The sequence below is a fragment of the Cyprinus carpio genome, chromosome B17, assembly GCF_018340385.1.
Source record: "Cyprinus carpio isolate SPL01 chromosome B17, ASM1834038v1, whole genome shotgun sequence".
Lineage (NCBI taxonomy): Eukaryota > Metazoa > Chordata > Actinopteri > Cypriniformes > Cyprinidae > Cyprinus > Cyprinus carpio.
In genome coordinates this window covers 2066805-2093117 of record NC_056613.1, presented here as the reverse complement: position 1 = coordinate 2093117, position 26313 = coordinate 2066805, and the positions used below count along the sequence as shown (strand labels likewise).

Here is a 26313-nt window from a genome sequence, read left to right as displayed (position 1 = left end):
GATGAATCGCTTGATGTATTTCCCAATTGTAAGTCGCATATGCTAAATGAAGAAATTTAAATGTAAATAAAAAATATTTTCAGATTTTTTTGTTTTGATTTTTGTTATGATTATGATGTTATGATTTTCTAAACACTGTTTTGTGAAAATGCGTATTACGAAATAACAATAATAGTATACATTTAATTATTGACTTATTAAATAATGTTTTGTGCATTATAATACACGTCTTTTTGTCATATTTGAATATCATATAAATATTATGTATATTGTTTAATATTTATTTTATATATTATATATTATTAAATAATCATTTATATTTACTTGTCATATTGCATGTTAAAAATAAGGCATTTTATATTAAATAACTATTATTCACAAACGTTTTATAAAGTTTGAGATTAACATAACTTTCTTGACTTTTGGGCCCTTTAAACTACTATAGTGAAGGCTTGGCTTATGAATATTAAGTAGGTCTTGTTGACGTTGCTTCGCAACATTCCTGGAGCTTCTAAAGAGACACGCAGGATTCGTGAACGCGCCATCTGTTCATCTCGCTCTTTAACCGTCGTCTGCCTTTCGGCCAATCAGGTACGAGGATTTGGTGAACGTGATGATAACGCAAATAATATTCATTAGCTATTCCTCTGTCATAGTAGAACTCGCAGTATTTACGCCAGAGGCAGTTAAAACTCTGGCAGTGCCAGTCCTACAGCATTAGTTTACAAGTTGAGTAGGTGGTGGTGTTGCAGAAGGCGAGCGACCGTGGAGTTGTAGTTCGTTTATAGCCTAAGTTTAGCTTTTAAGTTCTGTCGCTTTTACTTTGGCTTCAAAATTCATAAAAGTTATATGATTTTGTGAATATAATCTTGATATACTGAATATTATCTAAGTTTCATGAGCTATGGTTGAACACAGGGCTTAATCTAAAAGCCTATGGAAAAATCCCAATGGCTTTTTGTCGAGTGCGCTTGGATCCGCCTACAAAGTGACGTCATAGCCCCCACACTCTATTGTACTGCGGTTACTGTACAGCGATCTTCCTGCGTCCAGAAATCAGATTCCGCACATCAGGTAAAAACAATTGTTCACCCAATTCAACTTTATGCCAGCATTGCGCAATTACCTTTGTACTGTTAACATTGTGTGTATTTGTCCTGGCAAGCAAGTAACTTACAAGTCGTGTAATGTTTTCTGCCCTCTGTTTCCTTATTGCCCAGAGACTTAGTTTTGAATAAAAGGAAATAAAACTAGTTTCCAATGAAGAAGGCAGTGCTTTTTAGTTTGTGGGGTGTTGTTGTTACACCCCATGTTGCCCAGACGTTTCAGAAGTTTGAGGAAACTACTGGTATCTCGAGGTATGTGACTATTATTTGTTTGTTTTATTTATTTATTTGTTTAATATAAAATATTTTATATAAAATTAAAATAATATTTTGTTTATTATAAATGGATATTTATTATTTCTATTTTATGTAAAATAAAAATGTAATACATTTGTTTATATATATATATATATAATTGTTTATTTTTTATTTATATTTTATGTGTAATAAATTTGTTGTTTATATATATATATATATAATTTGTATGCTTACCTTTTTTTTATTTAATATTAAATTTCATTACCAATACTGCTCTGCTCTAGGGGTTTCATAAAGAATGTAATTGCAAAACTTGGCAGTGAGAATGCACTGTATCTCTTGGAGAAAGGAAAAGTCAGCCTGACTCAGGTTATTTTCATTCTTTCATAAAATGTTTTCATGCATATGACATGACAGGACATGACAGCATGCATTCAGCTTTCATGCTTTAGTGCAACAAAATTATTTACTCTTGCATAACTGGTTTAACATATCAGATGATTCCTGAGTTTGAAGCTGAGTGTCAGAAGATCGCGGCCGATCAGGGACTTTCTTTACCTGCACAATTCTCAGCTCAGAAGCTTTTCAGTGACATTGGGCAGGTAGAATTCAACAAGCCTTTTCTTGATGCTGCAGCTGTCCTCCGTCGACATGGTACGTTGCTTTTGTTTTGCGAGGTTTTGAATAAACCATTTATCCCTTTCTGCGGAAATGTTGATTTATCTCTTAAAGGGGTCATATGATGCAATTTCAAGTTTTGCTTTCTCTTTGGAGTGTTACAAGCTTTTGGTACGTAAAGAAGATCTGTAAAGTTGCAAAGACTAAAGTCTCAAACCCAAAGAGATGTTCTTTATAAAAGTTCAGAGTCAACCACGCCCTCCTAAAATGGCTCGTTCTAACACGTCCCCACATGTCTACGTCACGATGTGGGAAGATTTGCATAACGCCGCCCAAATGTTCACGCAAAGAAAGAAGGCGTAACCTTTTATTCTCGCTGTTGCCGCTGGCGCAATGTTGTGGAGACGCTGTGTGTTTCATTGTGAAAGCGATAATACTTTATTTGGTCTTCCAAAAGAGGACACAACTAGAAATCAGTGGTTACGTTGTATTTACAACACTGTTCCAGAACAGTTCAACACAAATATTCAGATGTGTGCAACGCATTTTATGGAGGACTGTTTCCTGATTCTGGGAGAGAAGACTGTTCTGACTTACAGCCTGTAAGTACGCTTTCATATTTAAAGGATTTGCCTCTGATGATTCAAACGTGAGTTTTGAGCAGTGTAGAGTAGCAGTTCTCAATTCCAGTCCTCGTGCCCCCCTGCTCTGCACATTTTGTATGTTCCTCTTATGGCTTCAGACGTTTGTTCTATTCGAATGTAAGTGGCCTGTGAAGTGGACATCACAGGATATACCACCATGATTCCAGTTCAAAGCGAGCGTATATGTTCCATTCAAAGTGCATTTAAGTGTGTGAGATGTGAATTTAAATTGTATTTATACAGAGGTATATGATGTCACACTTGTCCGTGTGTGAAGACGTTGTGCAGAGCAAATCTGTGAATGAATGTTCCAAAGTGAGGTACACTTCAACAGATTTCCCCTGCTCAGGGAGTAGGGACCAATGAACACTGTGTAGGGACCATGTCAATGCATGGAGCTCACTTCTAACGAACTGATTATCTGAATCAGGTGTGTTACCAAAGAGAGACGTGCAAAATATGCAGAGCTGGGGGGTGTGAGGACTGGAATTGAGAACCTCTGGTGTTGAGTAGAGCTTGTTGTTTGTCGTTTCTCCGATCACAAATGCAGACGTTTTTATGTTCACGTGGTGCAATGCAACGCAACGCATAAAAACACAGTATAAGTCATTAAAATCCGTAATTATGTTCCCACTGGATGTAACAAATGCCTCGTTTGTAATGGGTTTTATTGTTTTTGTCTTGTTGTGCCAGTGTTCTGAACGGGACACGCATCACAGTATGGCAAGGGGCGTAACATTTCTGTCACACGCTTGAGGTATTCGGCCAATCACAAAGCACTGGATAGCCGGCCAATCAGAGAACACCTTGCTTTTCAGAACGATAAGCTTTGTAAAAAACGACGCGTTTCAGAAGGCGGGGCATAGAGAAAAAACAATAATGTACAGTATGTGGAAAACAATGTTTTTTTTTAACCTTAAACCGCATAAACACATTTCATTACACCAAATACACAAAATAATGTTCTTTTTAGCAGCATCATATGACTCCTTTAAAGAAATTGTTCACCCAAAAATGAAAATTTGCTAAAAGGCCATCCAAGATGTAGATGGGTTTGTTTCTTCATCAGAACAGATTTGGACAAATGCAGTGAATAGGTGCTGTCAGAGTGAGAGTTCAAACAACTGATAAAGACATCACAATGATCCACAAGTAATCCACACAACTCCAGTCAATCCGTTAACGTCTTGTGAAGTGAAAAGCTGAGTGTTTGTAAGAAACAAATCCATCAAGACGTTTTTAACTTTAAACTATTGCCTCTGGCTAAAATACGAGTCCTCTATCCATAACACTGCTTTCTCCAGTAAAAAAGTCGTCTTATCTGAATCAAGAGAGAAATATGCACAGATCAAGCACCGTTAAAAACAAATATGTTGGTGGATTTTGATGTGAGAGGACAACAGGAGACAGATTTTTCACTGGAGGAAGGGTAATTATGGATAATGAACTCACAGCTTTTTTGTTTTGATTATTGTGATGTTTTCATCAACTGTTTGGACTCTTGTTCTGACGGCACCCATTCCCTGCAGAGGATCCATTGATGAGCAAGTGATGAAATGCTACATTTCTCCAATGTTTTTTTTTCCCGTGAAGAAACAAACTCATTTCTGGGATCTGGGATGGTCTGATGGTGACTAAATTCTCAGCAAATTTACATTTTTGGTCGAACTTTTCCTTATAGGCATCTCTACCTGTGTCCTGGCCAATATCTGGGTGGATGACACTGATCAGAGAGATGGCGTGGCTAGGATTCTCTCCATACTGGAAAGCCATTTTAACCTGGTTGTGAGATCTTGCTATGCCGGTGTCAGAATCCCAGAGCCAGACATCTTTACCAGTGCCCTTGAAAAACTTGCGCTTAAACCTCAAGAAGTAAGATCAGTAAATAATTTCAGAAGCTCTCCAATTGGAAAGAGTGGATTTATAACCTGCTAGTTAAGGATGTAACCAAATGCTCTTATAATTTACTTGATTAAGGCAGTCTGGCTGGATGTGGATGAAGAAAGTATCAAGGCAGCTGAAGGTTTGGGAATGACGGCTGTTCAAGTCAAGGACATCACTGAGGCTCTTAAGGAAATCAAGAAGCTTACAGAAATAGAGGTGAGGAATTCTGACCCTAAACCTCGTAATTCCATTGATACATTGTAAAAAAAAAAAAAAAATTATGAAAATAAAATTTGTATTTACATTGATACATTGTAAAAAAAAAAAAAATATATATATATATATATGTGTAAAAAAAAAAAAAATGCTACAGTACAAAACTGTTAATTGGTTAACAGCAGGTTTCCTTATTATATGTAATAAAACTGTAACTGTAATATTGTTAAATTTACAGTTTTTGGAAGTTAAAAAGAACAAGTCATCTTATAATTTTCAGTGGGGAAAAAAAAACATAAATGACCTTTGTCATTTAATGGCTTTAATGGATAACTTGACAGGTCACCGGTGATCTCCACCCACCCTCTTGTGATCCTGAAAATGTCTCTCATGGATATGTGAATATTAAGGTAATTTATAATGCTTATCTCTGTTTTAATTGTGCCAAGGTTCACTGGCAGTGTGTTATTTTTAACAAGGGTCATAAAAATTGTGTCTCTATGTTTTTCAGCCTGGCGTGAGGATCCACTATGTGGACTTAGGAGACGGACCGCCTGTTCTCCTGTGCCATGGCTTCCCTGAGAGTTGGTTTTCCTGGAGGTATCAGGTGAGGAGGAACCTCAAATCATGAACTTTCAGTATTATACCTTTGAATATGGCTCCAGGGGAACTGGAATAATGTAAGTTGCTTTGGATAATGAAAAGAAGAATGGACCCTTTTCACAGACTGTGATGACGCAATGAGTTACATTATGTAATCTAGCAATTTTTTTTGTAGTTTCATTTTTAAAAGATTTAATGTATATTTGTAACTCTGTACTCGGTGTTTTATTACCTTGGTATTAAATTACGGAAAATTGGTTAATGCTGCTGAGTGAGTGTTTCTAGTGATGGCAAATTTCACATCTTTTTCTCTTCTGACCATCGTAATCAATCTCTCTATATTTTTTACTCTTTTGGAAAATCATAGAAGTGTTAATTATTTTTTTTATTTTAATTTTTTGCTGTTGGAGCATATGGAAATGCAAAAAAAAATTTGTAGTGAAGTTTACCCAGCTATTTTGACCTGGAAATGTGAAAAGATGCCATAGTGTAATGCAAAAGTTTTTTTTAACCGTTCTAAACCACCCTTCTGTGGCACTTTTTTTTTTCTGTGCTTATTATTATTATTGTATATCTCACTTGGGATTAGGGGCTTGAACAAAACCTATCATAGAGACCATGGGATGGTTTATTAGAGTCAGTAAGATATAACCTAACATCCTATCAACTTGGTAGCAATGCATTAATAACACTCGGAACTCCTTAGCAACCACATAGCAATGCCCTGGCAACCACTTAGAACACAAGTGCCACTCAAGTACTATGTCCTTCGGGTGTTATTGTTTTTTGTTTATTGTTTCTCATCAGATTCCGGCTTTGGCCAATGCTGGATTCAGGGTTCTAGCTCTTGACATGAAAGGTTACGGTGACTCCACTGCTCCACCAGGTCAGTTATAATTATATACAGTATGTTTACATTACATTTACATGCTTTTGATTAATTAAAGAGGAACAAAAGCAAAGAGGAACAAACCTACTTCACCAAGAAGCCAACAATATGCATAATATACAATACAATGTTTGACAACTAGATTAGGAAGCATGCTAGAGAAGAGGATAATTTTTTTTGTGAGCCTATAAGTGCTTTGGTTCGAGATTGTGGGATGGTTACAAAAGAGGTCTTCAGCTGCTTCTTGAAAGATGTGATTATTTCAGCAGTTCAGGTGGATGTTGGCAGCTCATTCCACCAGAGAGGAACAGAGAGGGTGAAGGTTTTGGCGAGAGGCTTTTTGCACTGTTGTGAAAGCACAAGAAGCTGTCACTTATTCTGTGACTTGAGTGTTAATGCATACTGTTTACACCAGCTATATTCTATTCTATGCACGCTATAGATCTTATTGTGAACAATTCATCTGTGCATGTCCCATTTTTAAATGTTTAGACTTCTCTCTGGTGACATAGGCAGGGCGTCTCCAGTCATTTAGTCATCAAAACTCACCCCTGCAAACTTGCGTTCATCTGCCTCCAATTTTGAGTGCAATGGCAACATATTAAATTCTGATCAACCACTGATGCATAGAACCAAGTCCAGGTCATACATTTGTTATACTCAGATGTAGTTTTAACATGACTTTAAATACTGCACTTTTTAAAAAGCAGTGTTTGTCCCTTTCCAAAATGAAAAATGAAATGGCATTGCTAAACACAGAGTTAAAAATGGCATTAACCTGGGATTAAAAAGCCCAAAGTGAAATATAAAAACACCTTAGTTGTGTTTCATAAGATTCTTAACCTATGACAACTACTAATTGCAATTCACAGAATCAGTGCATAGGTTGTTTTTTAGATGGATACTTCATTTTTGCTCATTGTAAATTAAAAATACATAGTCTTTCCCAGGAAGTTGTCAAGGTAACGTTCTAAAGGTTTTTTTTAATTGCATCCTGTGATCAAGGACACTTAAGATACAGTAAATAAGAAATTCTGTCTGGAAATTGTATTGCCTTATAAACATAAGTAGTTATGTATAATAGGTTACTTCAACCAAAGGAAAATTTCGATTTTGAAAACAGCTTGTTTTTTTCCCTTTGACGTCAGCTACGTTTTTAAGATGAGCAACAGTAACTTTCATTACTGTTGGTAAGTTTGCAGAACAGGATGCTTTGACTTTGTTTGCAATAGCATTAAAGCCTGTTCAATAGCCATTACATCTGTGAATAATACTGAAGTCAATCCATGAGTGAGAGATGCTAAAATCTGCTGCAGAGAGTTTGTTTTAAATGTGTGTATGGGCTGCTTGCTCAAATGTCATGCTTTAGCTTTAAAAACAGCATGAATTTCCTGGGAACTGAAATAAATGCCCAAAGGGATTCCAGGCACGCCAGTTCCCCTGTGATCACTGCACCATCATGCTGAGAATGAAAATGAGAAACACTGCTCTTTAGCATGTACATCAGGTCACTTCTGATGGGATTTGAAGTGTATATAAAGAACTCTGTGTGGAGCGACAGTGCATGTTTTCAGCAATAAGTTATGAGAGGCTGTGCTGTATTTTGAATATATTTGAATACAGCATGATCTTATTGCTTTAAATGATTACAATGCAATAAAATTAAGGACATTTTTCATTAAAAGTTTTTTAATTAAACATTTTATCAAATGTCCTTATGCTAGAATATATAGTACCTGTTAATTAAGGTTTATAACTGCTGTTTATTATTATTATTATTATTATTATTATTAAAACACCCACATCAAATTTGACTCCAAAATTAGTGCCTGATTTCTTCTTGCATATCACACTTTCTCACAAAATATGATGCACTGTAGCATTTTTGCTTTTGACAACCATTTGTAAGGTGGCTATTGTAAGAATTCTTGTATTATCCCTTAACCAGCAGAAAAACTGCCACAAAGACATAATTCCTGTCTTCATCTGAGTCAGATTACAGCTATTTGTTAAATTTTCAAATTATTTTAACATGTATGAATGATTCTAAAGACATTATTTTAAGCCTAATCTTGATTTGAAGGTTAGAATCATGACTGGTGACAGAAGAAAATGCAAACAAGACCCAGATGTTTTCTGCTACATCATGCTTTACTGCATTCAAACAGTGACAGAAAATTGCAGGTTTTATAAAACTATTAAAGACAATAAATGGAGTATTTAAACATTTTCCACTTGTTGCAAACTGTAAGTTAAACTACAGGTGCATCTCAGTAAATTAGAATGTTGTGGAAAAGTTCATTTATTTCAGTAATTCAACTCAAATTGTGAAACTTGTGTATTAAATAAATTCAATGCACACAGACTGAAGTAGTTTAAGTCTTTGGTTCTTTTAACTGTGATGATTTTTGCTCACATTTAACTAAAACCCACCAATTCACTATCTCAACAAATTAGAATATGGTGACATGCCAATCAGCTAATCAAATCAAACACCTGCAAAGGTTTCCTGAGCCTTCAAAATGGTCTCTCAATTTGGTTCACTAGGCGACACAATCATGGGAAAGACTGCTGATCTGACAGTTGTCCAGAAGACAATCATTGACACCCTTCACAAGGAGGGTAAGCCACAAACATTCATTGCCAAAGAAGCAGGCTGTTCACAGAGTGCTGTATCCAAGCATGTTAACAGAAAGTTGAGTGGAAGGACAAAGTGTGGAAGAAAAAGATGCACAACCAACAGAGAGAACCGCAGCCTTATGAGGATTGTCAAGCTAAATCGATTCAAGAATTTGAGTGAACTTCACAAGGAATGGACTGAGGCTGGGGTCAAGGCATCAAGAGCCACCACACACAGATGTGTCAAGGAAAGGAATTTGGCTACAGTTGTCATATTCCTCTTATTAAGCCACTCCTGAACCACAGACAACCTCAGAGGCGTCTTACCTGGGCTAAGGAGAAGAAGAACTGGACTGTTGCCCAGTGGTCCAAAGTCCTTTTTTCAGATGAGAGCAAGTTTTGTATTTCATTTGGAAAACAGGGTCCTAGAGTCTGGAGGAAGGGTGGAGAAGCTCATAGCCCAAGTTGCTTGAAGTCCAGTGTTAAGTTTCCACAGTCTGTGATGATTTGGGGTGCAATGTCATCTGTTGGTGTTGGTCCATTGTGTTTTTTGAAAACCAAAGTCACTGCAAGCGTTTACCAAGAAATCTTGAAGCACTTCATGCTTCCTTCTGCTGACCAGCTTTTTGAAGATTCATTTTCCAGCAGGATTTGGCACCTGCCCACACTGCCAAAAGAAAAGTTGGTTAAATGACCATGGTGTTGGTGTGCTTGACTGGCCAGCAAACTCACCAGACCTGAACCCAAGAGGGAATCTATGAGGTATTGTCAAGAGGAAAATGAGAAACAAGAGACCAAAAAATGCAGATGAGCTGAAGGCCAATGTCAAAGAAACCTGGGCTTCCATACCACTTCAGCAGTGCCACAAACTGATCACCTCCATGCCAAGCTGAATTGAGGCAGTAATTAAAGCAAAAGGAGCCCCTACCAAGTATTGAGTACATGTACAGTAAATGAACATACTTTCTTGAAGGCCATCAATTTACTAAAAATGTTTTTTTATTGGTTTTATGTAGTATTCTAATTTGTTGAATTGGTGGGTTTTTGTTAAATGTGAGCCCAAATCATCACAATTAAAATAACCAAAGACTTAAACTACTTAAGTCTGTGTGCACTGAATTTATTTAATACACGAGTTTCACAATTTGAGTTGAATTACTGAAATAAATGAACTTTTCCACAACATTCTAATTTATTGAGATGCCCCTGTATACGTTTTTTAATAGTACATTTTCAAACACATTTGACATTTTGATATGTGCATTAAAGCTGATAAATATACTTTATATAATTTGAAAAATCTTATTATTATTTTCATAATTATTTTTGGAGTTCTTAAAAGTTAGATTTGTTATATTAAGATTTTTTTTTTTAGAGATTTTTTATTATTATATTGAGGAGTTTTTTCTGGTAATTATAATTATTGCATTTGAATTAAATTATCCATGTAAGTTTATAGCATAATTGATTAATGTTGCATAAAATTCTGTCATCTCTCTCCTGGCTTTTTAGGATCTGGTGACATTTTTGGATAAAATGGTATGTACAGTTTTTTTACTTTCAGACATGCATATGATTACAGGATTTCTGAATGGCTGATTTATGATATTGCGTAATATTGAAAAACATAAGATGCATTGCTAATATTTTACCCTCTGTCTTGTTAGACATATAATTAGATTAAGGACTCAAGAACAGTTTCTTATTATTAACAGGTTTGCTTTAAAAAAATACTGCAACTGAATGATTTTCATGATGTTTATTAGCAGTTTTTGAGCAACTGCATGCTTTTGCATTGCAGACAGAACAAAGTACTAAAATATACTGTTTCTTGTGCCAAATCTATAGAGCTGTGGCAGAAGGAATGATGTTTTAGCTGAGTTATGAGTTTGCAGTCTGAATTAAGAAAGAATTCAAAATTAACAGTGATTTGTAAACGAATGAGCCGATTCTTTTAAATTAAGTGAATGACAGCAATTTATAAGTTTATATCAGAATCTCTACTTTATGGTCCTCCAATGTAAACATATTGTCAAATGCTGTTGCATGTATTTTCAGGACACATTATACTTCAACCCTGCCAATTGTACTAATTAGGTTTAGTCTTGTCTGAATGAAGAGATATTTTTTGTACATTTTCATTGCTGTTTATTATCAGACAACCCATCTCTCTCTGCTCTTTTGCACATCTAAAAATAGTACTGCGTGTTAAACTGATACACTGTACTGAAGCTAAAATCTATCTAAAAAATGAGAGAAGTTCCCCTTTTTCAAGCCATTCCATAAGATTATTTTTTTTGTCAGACTTTTTTCAGGCTATCAGGACATACAACCTCACTTGCCAAATGATTGTATGATAAAAATGTTTCATCTTTTCTGTTGTGATTCTCATTGGTACTGCTGCTTGGATGAATGGGCATGTGAACACAGAAGTGTTATTTTAAAACACTTCTTGTTTATAAACACTGTGTTTATTAAAAGTATCACAAAACCATGTATGGCAACAGAACTGAGACGTCGAGACATCAAACGGATGAGGGACTGTTTGGAAAGTCTGTTCTTCCATATTTAGTTGGTCCACAGTTAGACCAGCAGATTCTGCAGTGCAGATAACACATGATTTGCATTTGGTTAGTGGAGTAAAATACAAGAGTGGTGCAGCATTTAAGTGCATTTGTCCCAAAATATATGCATTGCATTTGTTATGACCAGTCTTGACCAGACTAGATGAGGGTGCTTCAGCTCAGCAGATATATATGATGGGTGTCTCTTTCAGCATGTTCTTTGTCAGTGACATGCAGTGAGAGTTCCTCCTGTAGGCCTCATGAAATACATTCATCAGAATGTCTTTGGTCCCGTTTGTTTTGAGGTGCTGGCCATAGACTTTCAAAATATGATGCTTTGTGACCTCTGACAGTAAATATAAATGGTTACAAACAAACTAGACAGGAGACTAGATTAACCTCGGTGGACTTGAACTTGAAAATGGTGTGCATTGATGTCTTCTTCCACGGGTGAAACAAGATACCTTCTGATGTTCATTCATGTTTATTTCATGCTTTAAGTAAATATGGAAAGATGATCGGGTCACAGGCGCTTGAACTGAGATGCTGCAGTGATCTGTCATGACGAGCCACAAAATGGTATTCATTGTTGGAATTTCTTTAAAAAAATGATAAAATCACTGTTTCATACCAAAAGAAACCTGCCTGGTCTTGTCTGTCATATATAGTTTTCTTTTCCATAGTTTTCTTTTGATTTTGTACTGAAATATCATTTCTGTGTCATGAAATGTTCCTGTGAAGTTCAGGTAGTTTTATACCTGGGTTTTTTGTTTATTGCCTTCAGCAATTTGAATCCTGTAGGAAAAACTATTGAAAATAAGAGCTTAATTAAAAATTATGATGAAAGTACATGCATTTGTTACTTTGTAAAAAACAAAAATCTGAATCCTAAAATAGTATAAATTATTTCTGAGATTTTTTTCGATTTTGGACTGAAATATGATTTCCCATGTCATGACATTTCCTGGTAGAAGTGTGATGATTATTGCATAGATGAGATTATAGTTTTGTCTTTCTGCTCCGCAGGGCATCCCACAGGTGATTCTGGTGGGTCATGACTGGGGCGGTGCTCTGGTGTGGAACATGGCACAGTTCCATCCTGAGAGAGTGAGGTATTGCATTTCAGAGAGAATCATTAACAGAACGATTCAAGAGTGTCATGAGTGTTGGTTTAGTGTGATGTCTGTCATGCACAGTGCACAGAAATGCACACTTTTTCTTCCCATGTTAATCACTTTATGTTGACATGCAGGGCCGTGGCGTCTCTCAACACACCTCTTTTTCCTGTGGATCCAAAAACAAATCCAAAGGAGAAACTCAAGGCCATACCGATCTTTGATTACCAGATCTATTTCCAGAATCCTGTGAGTGATTATCAGTATTGAATTATGTTAATTTACACACACACACACACACACACACACACACACACACACACACACACACACACACACAGTGATTAACACACACACACACACACACACACACACACACATATATATATACAACTTTTAGATAATAATTAATATTATGTATTATAAATTGTTTAATTATACATTGATTATAATACATGATTTTGTATTATATTAATTGTAATATTTAAATATATATATTATATTAACATTAGAATTTAGTATATATACAGTATTTAAATATGTAAATAGGGTTATTATTTATTAATTATTTTGTAATTTATGTATTTATATGTTATATTTTTATTTTATGAAAATCCAATATAACTTGTTAATATAATTACAACACCAAAAACATCAATAATAGTAAATATATATATATCTATATATATATATATAAATATAATCATACATATTTTATATATTGATATAAAATATATTATATATTTTTAAAAAATATATATTATTTTACTATATATATATATATATATATATATATATATATTGATATGTCTATATATACACACACACACACACATATATATATATAATTTATAGTATCATTATCATCATGTGATATTACTTAATTATATGATGATATGAGACAAAATATATGAGACAAAAGCTCTTGAATTTCTCTCTCTCTCTCTCTCTCTCTCTCTCTCTCTCTCTCTCTCTCTCTCTTTTTTTTTATATATATAATGTTATCAGGTAATATTATTTAATGGACCTAAGCTAACATCTATTTAACAATAAACTGTTGTATTTTTCTTATTTATTTCGTCTGTTGAATCAGGGTGTTGCAGAGGCTGAACTGGAGAAAAACCTTGAGCGAACCTTCAAACTGATGTTCATTGCAAGTAATGAAACTGTAAGTTTTCTGAGTTTAACTTTACATTTATTAAATGAATTTCATTAGATGCAAAGTCGAGAAAGAAACCGCTTTTCTTTTCATACAATGACAGTTCATATTGACCTTGTCTGTCAAGCTCAGAATGGAAAAAACACCGTAAAAGAGTTTTGGTATATATAAGACATTTGCACTATATTTCATGTTTTTTAAAGCATTATGATAGCTTTGTGTCAGTAGTATTAAATGATTCTTTAAAAGGGGTTATTGGTCACTTATGAGTATTGTTGAAGTTAATAGATGACCAAGATTTCCTTAAGATCATAATCATGCATGCATTTTAAAAACTCATTAAATAAAGTAGTTATAATTCATGTTGCACTAGCAAGCATATTGACAGAGCAGGAACCTTATGCATGAGTAAAATTCTCCCTTCATCTGAAGTGACACGGTTATCTGTTAGATATTTACATTGCATCAAAAAGCCAGTGCTGATGGAGATCAAAGAGGTGAGGCGTGTGCGGTTGGTGCCGGATGACCCGGCATCATAATGAGGGCCACTTAAAGGCCTCCCATCCGGGACTCTGATCCTGGACTAATGAATCATAAACGGCAGGCCATCGCTCAGCCTCAGGTAGCCACACGCTCCATCTTATTTTATAATGGGGCAGACGGGGATCTCTAGACACAATCCCCTTCTTCTGCACGTCCCACCGTTAACACCTGGAAATCACCATGAGACGAGGAGACACAAGCCACTAATTGCATTCACATGTTTCAGTGCCACATTATTTATACAACAGTCATTTAAAAAGAACCCTGTGAATAGCTTTCATTTTTAATTTCAGTGGGAATATCAAGTATTTTTGTATTTTGGTGTTGTTATGAATGTGGTTGATTAGCCTCTGTGATATTCTGGCCTCGTTATATGTGATTCTGGGAATTTTTTATGGTCAGCCAGGTAAAAATTGTACGTCTGATCGCTTAAAAAAGTAATAGCACAGATTTCCTCAATCAGCTGCACATGTTTTGAGGTGTAATTCACATGCTTACTACATAGCAGCACCTTTTAAAAAGGAAAGGACTTGTAGTCTCTTATTACAAAGGAAGAACTGTATAAAAAAATCTGACCTGAGCTATATTTAATAGCTCAGTAGAAATCACATAGTAATTTGCTAAAAAACACCCAGAATACATTAGCAAATGTATTTTTGTAAATTGAAATAAATAAAGCAGAAATATTAGATGACTTAAACTTGTTTGTTTTTAAATTTCAGTTAGTTGCCAAAGCAAAATTAATTTTTTTTTAAGATGAATTACTAACATTACTAAACTAAAACTGAAATAAAAATGAAAGATAAACTGAACTAAAAAAACAAAATATAAAACATAAAAGTACATACATTTACTAAAACTAACATAAAAACTAAATGTATAAAAATAAAGGCTAATTCAAAATATTAAATAATATTAATACTTGTTTTTAAACTAAAATGATAGTAATTATTCATATTTTTGAATTAGCTTTTATTTTTACATTATTATTTTTTTTTTCTACAAAGGCCTTTTTGCAAAGGCAACATTTCTAAAAATAAACAGAAATTAATTAATTAAAAAACAAACTTTAGTAAACAAACTAAAATTAAAATAAAAATATAAGCTAATTCAAAATATTAAATAAAACAAACTATGGTATTTATTAATATTTTTAATTAGGTTTCATTGTTCTATTTCATTGTATATATTTTTCTTGTATTTATTTATTTATTTTAGTCTAAGATAAAAAGAAATATTAAAAAAATTATAAAAATGACAAATTCTTTTAAACTAAATTAAAATTAAAAACTGAAAATATAAAAATATTAATAAATACTATAATAGTGTATAAATAATACTAAAATAACACTGGCAACCACCTAAAACATTTTATTATAATCTGCAGAAATCATTTCCTAGCACCGCAGGAGTCTGCCAGAGAGGTAAGAAAGTATTTTTTTCTGCTTTTTATTATTTGATGAACAATAGAGAATGATTGGCAGCATCATTAGCTTCAGCAATTCAAATAGCTTCTTTTATGCAGTCAGCTTCTGATTTAGTTCAGTGTTTTGTATTGAGGAATGAATGCACGTGTGATTTGAGTCACACTCGAGAAGAACGGTACAAACTGTTTGTGCTCCGAGCCTCAAAAGACTGCATGACTGCACTGGCCTTATCGTTTTGTTTTCCTTGTCTGCTCTTTTGTTTATCAGGTGGATTGTTTGTGGGGTCACCTGAAGATCCACCCCGCAGTGCTATTCTGAGCAAGTCCGCGCTGCAGTACTACATTCAGCAGTTCACCAAGAGCGGCTTCAGGTACACTGAGCAAATGGGCAAAAAGTGCATCTTCTTTATGTGCATTCATATGCATCTTGATTTCACAAGTAGTACATGTTATTACTGGAACAACATTTTCATTTTTGGCGTGCAGTTTTTAAGTCTTACCAAACTATCCTTTCCTTCTGATTTTAAGTGTGAGTTCTGATTGATATCAGAGTTTTTGAAGTCCAAGAGGTTGTTGTTCCAGGCAGATGTCCTGCTAGACTAAATCATGCTGGACCACAAAACCAGTCTTAAAGGGGTAATATGATGTGATTTAAATTTTTCCTTAAGCTGTCTTAACTGTCCGTGGCTTGTGTACTGCAAACACATAGGAGCTTCATCACTATCTGTCACGCGTCTCTGTTCCTCTTTCGGACTTGAACTGATGGTAAAACTAAGGACATTATTAACTGTCTTTACATTTATTTTGAAAGATGAAGCTCGCGATTATGGAGAGGGGCGTTACATTTCGGACGAGTGCTTGCGGTGTTCGGCCAATCACAGTGCACTGGGTCAGTTGGCCAGTCAGAGCAGACTGTGCTTGTCAGAAGGAGGGGCTTTGTAGAAAACGACGTGTTTGAGAGAGGCGGGGCATAGAGGACCTACAATAATGTACAGTATTTGAAAAATAATGTGTTTTTTGAACATTAAAAATACATTGTATGAGTCAAAATTATTGATTTTTCTTTTATGCCAAAAATCATTAGGATATAAAGTAAAGATCATGTTCCATGAAGATATTTTGTAATTATCGTATTTTGTATATTTTATAACTTAAATTTTTGATTATTATTTTTTGATTAGTGATATGCATTGCTAAGAACTTCATTTGGACAACTTTAAAGGTGATTTTCTCAATATTTTGATTTTTTTTGCACCCTCAGATTCCAGATTTTCAAATAGTTGTATCTCTGCCAAATATTGTTCTCCTAACAAACCATACAACAGTGGAAAGCTTTCAGACGATGTATAAATCTCAGTTTCAAAAAATTGACCCTTATGACTGGTTTTGTGGTCCAGGGTCACGTATATCCTTTCGTGTGTATGTGTGTGTATATATATATATATATATATATATATATATATATATATATATATATATATATATTTGCATATGCATTTGTTCTGTATTTAATATTTAATATATTTGTATTTATGTGTTTTGTTTTATTGTTTACTCACACACACACACGCACAGTTTGTAATGCATGCATGCATTTTAATCACACAGGAACAGGATCAGAATTTTTTTATGCTAGATCAATAGTTTTGATGAATCTGCATGTAACTGAAAGTGTTACATCAAGTATGAATTTAAAGTGCAGATGAGATTTTCCGCAGACAAAGCTATTTTTTAAATATATTTTGTAAGTAATTAGGACTATTTTTGTGGTCTGTTCTTCCACAGGATAAAGAGTTTGAAATGACAGAATGTTTATGTGAACTAAGCCTTTAATCAGAATCAGAATCAGAAAGAGCTTTATTGCCAAGTATGCTTGCGCATACAAGGAATTTGTTTTAGTGACATAAGCTTCCAGTACACAGAGACAACAACAACACACAGAGAAAAAAAATGCAAATAAATAAATTGTATGAACAGTTGTGCTATAGATGATAATGGATTAGAATAGAGTAAGATGCAGAGATGTACTTGAATGAAGGGGTAACAAATAAATAAGGATATTGCACATTTTAATTGCATAAGTGGGGAACATTTAACTGTTCATGAGGTAGATTGCTTGGGGGAAGAAACTGTTCTTGTGCCTGGCTGTCCTGGTATTTGCGGCTCTGAAACGCCGCCCAGATGGCAAAAATTCAAAAAGGGGGTAACTTGTATGTGAGGGATCCAGAGTGATTTTCTGAGCCCTTTTCCTCACTCTGGATCTATACAGTTCTTGAAGGGTGGGCAGGGGAGCACCAATAATCCTTTCGTGAGGCACTGATAATGAATGCATGCTCATGCATGTGGCATAGATGACATGTTGTCACTAAGGGTCTGGTTTTGTCTCAGGGGTCCTCTGAACTGGTACCGTAACGGGGAGAAGAACTGGCATTGGATGTGTTCCAGGCCGAGGGGCAAGGCAAGTGTCCTCACCGCGCTCCCGCTCTCTGACACCATCACTGTCAGAAATACCCAAGCGTTGCTTATTCCAGCAATTCCACACCACATCTAGCACAGTCCTGCAGCCTGAGCGGAGCAGATGGTGTCTGTTCCCTTTGCCCCGACACCTGCTTCTCCATGACGAGCTGGCTGCATCACTCATAAGTGTGTCTTTATATGGAATGGACATCAATAACTGGTTCTTCTTTAAAATCAGTTGCACTTTTTAAAAAATACTGATGCAGATTAATTGATTGATGCTGTTAAATGTTGTTTCATGCTGATACTAAAATATCACTTTTGACATTATTTTCAAAAATCTAATATGTTATATAACTTATCTTGTTGCATTTTTAGTCAGTTCCTTAAGACAGTCAAAACTGATTTGATTAGTTGAAAGTACATGAATTAAAATTCTTCTGCCGTCACAGATCATGATGCCAGCTTTAATGGTGACTGCAGGAAAGGACCCTGTTCTTCTGCCAGCCTTTGCCAAAGGCATGGAGAACCTGGTGAGACAGTAACTTTGTTATTCTACCATTATGTTAACGCTGCATTCACCTCCTGTTATAATTACCATAATAACCACTTTTGAGATTTTGACTCTGAGTTGTTCACGTCCCCAGACTCACAGATTTATGGAAGCTTATTTACGGTGCGGAATAAAAAAAAAAAAAGCGACTTTTTATCACACAGATCAACGTCAACGAGTTAACGTCAGAATTTTCACAATTCTGAGAAAAACATTTTCAGAAAAGTCAGAATTGTGAGATATAAACTTTTTTCTTTTTTCTTACAAATCCAAGTTTGTCTTGCAATTCTAACTTTTTTCTCGGAATTGAGAGCTTAACTTTTCTCAGAGGTATAAACTCGCAATTGTGATGTTAACTCAATTCTGAGAAGAAGAGTTAGTATTGTTAGATATAAACTCATAATTGTAAGTTTTGAGTAGGTGCAGTTATCTTTTAGTGAATTTAAATTTCGCAGTTCTGATAAAACAGTCTGAATTGCATGATATAAACTTGGAATTGCGAGAAAAAAGTCAGTTTATTTATTCTTGCAATTCTGCCTTTTTTCTCAGAATTGCGATATAAACTTGCAATTCTGAGAAGAACAGTGAGAATTGTGAGGTATATATCAACAATTTAGAGGGAAAAAAAAGTCACAATTGTGAGAGAAAAGTTGCAGTTACCTTTTTTTGTGAGTTTAGAAAGTCAGTCACAATTCTGACTTTTTTCTTAGAATTGAGAGATAAAAACCTTTTCGCAATTTTGAATATTTTTCTCAGAATTCTGAGTCTATATCTCAAGATTCTAATAAAAAAGTCAGACTTGTGAGATATAAAGTTGCAGTCAATTTTTTATTGTGTGGTGGAATTAAGAATCCTTACAAATGATTAGTGTCTAATTTTAACATTTAGTTTAACATACTGTAAATGTAAATTACAGTTATTCCGATACTTTAAACACAGAATGTGATTGCATGTGTAATATCGTACTATAGCATTGTCCATCAAGCTGACCTGATGTAAGCTGGTCTTGTATGTTTCTGTCTGAGTCCCCAACCTCACCAGAGGCCACATTGAGGAGTGTGGACACTGGACTCAGATGGAGAGGTAAGATTCACTGGAAACTGATGTTTGTGCAAAAGTTTTCCCACCAAGACCATAATGCCTCTTTGTGAATGATGATGTCATTGAGGAACTGGCAAAAGACTTTGGAAAGTAAAATTAAGAATACAGGGAAAAATATGAATTGATCACCAGTTAAATAATATTCCCAAGAAGGGAGGTTTTACTTGAAATATTTTATTTTAGGAAAGAAAAAACTGTACATAATAATCTTAATAAAGATTTTCATTTTTAGAGTTTATTTAAAAAATATCACATCTTAAACCAAAATAGTGAAATTATTTAATATTCATCCCTATGTTCACTTAATTGTGATATTGTGAAAAAACTAATATGATTTGCATCTTTATAAGTTGACTTTATTTGATTCAACATTGTATATACAGTATGATGGTGACATGAAATTGTACTGCATAACAAGAATGATTCATTATATTGACATTAAACTTAATCAAAAACTCATATAGTGACTATTTACATGTCTGAATGGCTTTAAAATTACATGGCGTTGCTTAAATGTCAGCAAGGTATCAGGAATACTTGGTTTCCAGGAAACTGGAGAAAAAAATAATTGACGGACCGTCTGACCTTTAGTACTTTAGCTGACTGTTGTTATATGAGGAGTGTAATAATTGACAGAATAAAGTAGGTTAATACGATGTCAGGTTAGGTTCGATGGATTAAATGCTCATAGATTGTGAAAGATACAGCCTACAATGTATGGTTGAGTCTTATATTTTCTAAAACGTGCATCCTCCTTCTTCCCATCATTCCTCGTCCTTTTTCTCTGATCAAATGCTAGACTTATTTCAGTAGTAAATAATTTGAGTCATATTACTTTAGCAGCATATAACTGGTATTTATTTAACCCTAACCCTAATGTATTTGAGGTCTGAGATGTGGAAACGATGAAGAGAAAGAGAGGGCAAATTTTTTGCATTTTAGGTCAGCGTTGCCATCTAATCTGCCAATATTGTCTCAGATAGCTTGCATAGCACTTATGACCAAATATATTCAATCTTGATTATACATATATACAGTACAGGTCAAAAGTTTGGAAACATTACTATTTTTAATGTTTTTGAAAGAAGTTTCTTCTGCTCATCAAGCCTGCATTTATTTGATCAAAAATACAAAAAAAATGTAATATTGTGATATATTATTACAATTTAAAATAATTGTTTTTAATTGTATTATACTTTAAATTATCATTTATTTCTGTGATGCAAAGCTGAATTTTTAGGATCATTATCACATGATCCTTTAGAAATCATTCTAATATGATGATTCATTATCAAAGTTGGAAACAGTTCTGCTGCTTAATATTTTTTCAGAACATGTGATACTTTTTTAGGATACTTTGATGAATAAAAAGTAAAAAAAAATATATATATATTTTGTAATAACAATATACACTATTGGTCAGTAATTTGGGGTCAGTAATTTTTTTTTCTTTCTTTTTTTTTAAATAAAATCAATACTTTTATTCAGCAAAGATGTGTTAAATTGATAAAAAGTGGTAGTAAAGAAAATATATTATTAGAATATATATTATTAGAATTTTTTATTTTATCTTGAATAAATGCAGTTCTTTTTAAACCTTTTATTCATCAAATATATTAGACAGCAGAACTGTTTCCAACACTCATAATAAATCAGAATATTAGAATGATTTCTAAATGATCATGTGATAGACTGGATGTTACATGTGACACTGAAGGCTGGAGTAATGATGCTGAAAATTCAGCTTTGCATCACAGGAATAATTTTTTTTTTTTTTTAAGTATATTCAAATAGAAAACTATTATTTTAAGTTGTAATAGTATTTCACAATATTACTGTTTTTTTCTGTATTTTTGATCAAATAAATGCAGGCTTGATGAGCAGAAGAGACTTCTTTCAAAAACATTAAAAATAGTAATGTTTCCAAACTTTTGACCTGTACTGTATATATATATATATATATATATATATATATATATATATATATATATATATATATATATATATATATATATATATAATAAAAATACAGCATTTTATTCAGTATGACTTGATATACTAAAATAACTGAAAATAAAAAGTATATATTATTTTTTGTAAAAGTTTTTACATATTTACACATATTTAGAAAACAATAAACAAACTGACAAAAATGACAGAAACACTCAGTAAAATTACTTAAACTTACAAAAACTCATAATAACAAAATATAAAAATATTATTAATAATAAAAATATTCATACAAATATAAAAAATATATAATAGCATCTCAGTAGTACTAAAAACTGTGACATTAAAAAAAAAACACCATGATGCGAAAAAAGGGTTAATTTTCCTTGCGCAAGAAACATAATGTACAATAAATAGAGTATATTTTTGGATATATATTATAAGTATGTATGTATTTATTTATTTTTCTTTCTTTTTGCATATATACCCTTTTTATTTGGATGAAAGACATTGACCCAGACGTGTTAAAATCTTTGAAATGTAGCAGCAAATTTATAAGCCTTTGAGAGCAGCAGCACGTTACTATTCAGCATTTCTTACAGAGAGGAGCTTTTACCATCAGGACCGGTGTGAGCATTCAGTTTTAAATGAAGGATTGCTCAGATCCAGGGTTTCCATCATTGAACAGGGTCAGGGCAGTGATTGTGCAACACCATCACCTCGGCCAAGCAGCCAGTCACATAAATAACAGTAACGTGACACTGACGGAAAGATCCAGCTCACCTCAAGGTCAAACCACCATACAGAGAAAAACATGCATTTAAAAAATACAAACCCAAAAATACAACAACTCCCATCTGATAAAGCAGGAGGAGTCTCACATGATCTGTTCAAGAAGGCACCCAGGTCACATTTCACCCAGTAATCAACAGAAAGAAATGAGGTTGCGTATTATACTGTAGGCTTATAAGATACTTCAGAAGAGGAAGTTTAGTATTTTGTTTTTAAATATTTGTCCTGTTTCCAATGCCTTTCCAGGAACTGTAGTTGTTAACAGTGGTCCGCAGCCCATTTCATGTGCATACTGCTAAATGAACTTGGTTTTTGTGAAACCGCTTTACTAAGAATGACCCACAGTGTTGGCTGAAGGGTGAAATGTACATTACATGTCCTTTAAAGTGTGAAAGATGGCCTGAAACTGTTGGCAGATGCTGTCAGATAAGTCAAAAATGGAAACCAAACCCACCTGATGCGCATCTCACACCACCAACGGCTCTTTCCATTCAGGTCATGGGGCATTTCAGAGCTTTATTCTAGTAAACTGGCTGTTTCAGATACAGCTATCAGATTTACTTGACATATACTTGGTTGTGTAAAACTTTCCACCAAAAAAACAAAAACAAACAAACACACAAAGATTGTATATATTGTGTGTGTATATATATATATACATGTGTATATATATATATTATGTATATTTATTTTTTTTTTTTTTATTTATTTATATATTAAATGTTTGTTTAAATAAAATATTATAAAATATTAAAATAAACTTATTTTAAAGCAAAACCATCATTTTTCTTACCCCATTGGCAGATTGTACTTGTTTTAAGCTTACATTCATTTAATTTTGATATACTGTATTTTTCAGAAAACACGACTTAATAAAATGTCACTTGTCAGTGTTTCCTGAATTAGGAACGTTTAGATGTTTGTGCTGGAAAACATGATGAAAATACTTATTTAAAAGATTCTCAAAGCTCATCTGTATGTCGTGTGGTTAATGTTCTCTGATAAGCAGAGCGTGATTTAACCGTCCTCTCCGCACTGACCCGAGGGCTCGATAACACAACCCCTGCGACCGTAAATTATTTTAACATCTCTTGACCTGTCCACCTCTATCACCCTCTCCACCCTCCGCTGAACTTCAGCAATCAATAGATGAATGCTGACAAAAAATGCCTGGCTTTATTTCCAAAACGGGACATGAGACGTGACCCCGTAAGACAGTGCACCCTGTTAAGTGAGGAAGGTTTTTATACATCTCTAAACTTACACATGGGTCAGAGTGGTTTTTCTCTTGTGAAGATGGTTTGTGATTACTACCTTTCGTAAAAGATAGGAAAAGTGTTAACCGGGGTTTGCTAAATGAGATTTTAGGGGTTTTGGGGCTTTGAAAAATCAAACACCACTAAGTATTAAAGTTGAGCGTGTGCCTCATCCTGCAGTGTCTGAGCTCCAGATATGAATGATTCCTCAAATCATGAGTCTTGCAGAGGTGCTTTACTAAACAGGAAAAGCCTGACATATGCAACAATTGTCAGAAAAATCTTTTTTTTTAAACAGTTTATTGAACTTTGTCAAAATCCAAAAAAGGTTTGCGTATCTATTATATGAGAATATGGAGGAAAACAGTTTTATTCATAGGTTCAAACTGAGAAACAATGCTGATATTTATATGATGAATAGCTTCTGATAGCATCATGTAAATCAATGAGTATAGCAGATACTTAAATAAGTCATAGCTCTAAATCTGCTGATAATGTCTTAGTTAGATGACATTTAATTGCTTAGTTTGATCAAAACATAGTGCCATGCAATGATGAAAAGCCTGATGATCATATCTGACACATTTGAACTTGATTTTTGTATGATAATAATAATAATACTTATGATTAAGTCAACCTAATCAGGGTTATTATTAATTAATAACATAATTATTATATATAAAAAACGTTTTTCATTTTCATTTTAAATCAGAGCACTAAAATAACTCAAACTAAATAAATCAAAAATAAAAAATAAAACGTAACAATATAGAGATTAAAAGAGACTAATAAAAATGTCAAAAACTACTAAATCTTTACCTCAAATTGAAGCAGAAAATATAAATTCTAAATCAAAATATTAACAAAAACTAGTTTAGTACACTAATGATACTAAGGTAACACTGAAGTTGCTTCAGTCAGTCAATGTTCATCTAAGAAATATTACTAACAATATAAAAGTTATACTTACGTTTACTTTATAAATATCAGTAAAGATTTCGTGGCAAAAAGACGGTAAGTGTTTATATAAATAATATAAGATTTATTGTTAAAGTTATACTTTATTTACAAGGTTAATTTGGATGTTTTTGGAGATTATCATTTAGGTTTTTTTCATGATGATCATTTATGGTCCTTTTAGATTTATAGGGTTTGTTATTTTTTGATTTATATTTTTATTTATTTGTTAGCCATAGTAATAGAAAGCATCACTAATTGTTTTAATGCCACAGTCGTTTGAGGTTATATCACATGATCAGATCTTCTTCCTCTTCTCTCTTCAGGCCTGCAGAGCTCAATAAAATCCTCATCTCCTGGCTGAAGGAAACACAGCAGAAAGCCTCTATCCCTGTTCATCCCAAGTTATGAGAGCATGATCTTGATTTAACTATACGCAGGCTAAAGTGCACTAATATCCAGGCTTGCTGATTGCATAATAATAATCCATTGTCATGTGAGTGGATTTCAGTAGTCCAGTGCTTTTTATCTGATGTCTTTTATAATATGCTGCAATAATGAACAGACTTTTTAAGGCAGTGTCTGTAGCTCAGATAAGCTCATATTTACATTTTGTGTGAACAGCATCTGTCACTGTTTGCACTTAGTGTAAATAGCCACTGCCTTTTTTAATGTAATATTGATGAATGTCACATTTTATTATGAATCGTTTTTATTAACAGCTTGCTTTGCTAAATAAAACCAATAAATAATCCTTTGCTTTGTAATAAACTGAATCAATACTGCTTTACAAGAATCATTAATTGTATATTGTTTGCTACAAACATTGATATTTTGGCCTGAACAATTACTCTAATTGGCCATTTTTTGATTAGTGGCATCAGCCAATAAGTTTATTTCAGAATTTAATTTAACAGAAGTGGTCATTTCTACTCACTGTCTGTCAGTTCTAGAAACATAAAGCAAACCTTTATGGATTTTGTGTATTCAATTTGTTTTATTTCTCATTTAATGTTATATGCTATCGTTGTATTTTATTAATAATGGGTCAGTTTGAATTTCTTTAAAAACAAAAACAAATTTTCCTCCACAAAGATGCATCAAACTGATCAAAAGTGAGAGCAAAGACATTTGTTACAAAAGGTTTCTTTTTAAAATAAATGCTGTTCTTTTGAATTTGCTATTCTTCAAAAAATCTTGAAAAATAAAAATCACAGTTTTCACAAATCAGTTAATCAGTTAAAAGTACCCTCAAACTGTCTGAAAATACCTAAATGTTGTTTTATTTTGCCGTTAAGACAGCATCATTGTGTTATTGGTGTGAAATGTTTCAAATACATGTAAATTTTAAATATTTAGACTTAGATATTTACAGTAACTGCTATGTCATTGGTTTGATGCAAAATGTATACCTTGAATACAGGTTGCTTTGGATAAAAGCATCTATCAAATATGCAGTTTTCAATACATTTGCATATGCAAGTTAACTGTCAGATGCACATTTACATGTGATATGCATAAAATCTGCATTCATTTAGCCAAACAAAACCATTAAAATAAAACTCCAACTAGTAAATATGTAGCTATTCTCATTCAAAATGTA

At 33.5% G+C, this 26313-nt stretch overlaps 1 protein-coding gene across 1 annotated transcript; it reads left to right on the top strand.

Annotated features, from left to right (window-relative positions):
* The first annotated feature begins 703 nt into the window (after positions 1 to 703).
* On the top strand, positions 704 to 25687 carry ephx2 (epoxide hydrolase 2, cytoplasmic). Its single transcript, XM_042743070.1, has 20 exons — positions 704 to 1074; positions 1221 to 1358; positions 1649 to 1733; positions 1862 to 2018; positions 4308 to 4498; positions 4604 to 4726; positions 5068 to 5136; positions 5238 to 5333; positions 6137 to 6215; positions 6488 to 6540; positions 10350 to 10376; positions 12428 to 12513; positions 12654 to 12765; positions 13610 to 13684; positions 15606 to 15642; positions 15913 to 16015; positions 18033 to 18102; positions 18554 to 18634; positions 19679 to 19737; positions 25037 to 25687. Exons 2-20 carry the CDS (start codon positions 1261 to 1263, stop codon positions 25119 to 25121), a joined length of 1686 nt encoding a protein of 561 aa, XP_042599004.1. The 5' UTR covers positions 704 to 1074; positions 1221 to 1260; the 3' UTR covers positions 25122 to 25687.
* The last annotated feature ends 626 nt before the right edge of the window (positions 25688 to 26313 follow it).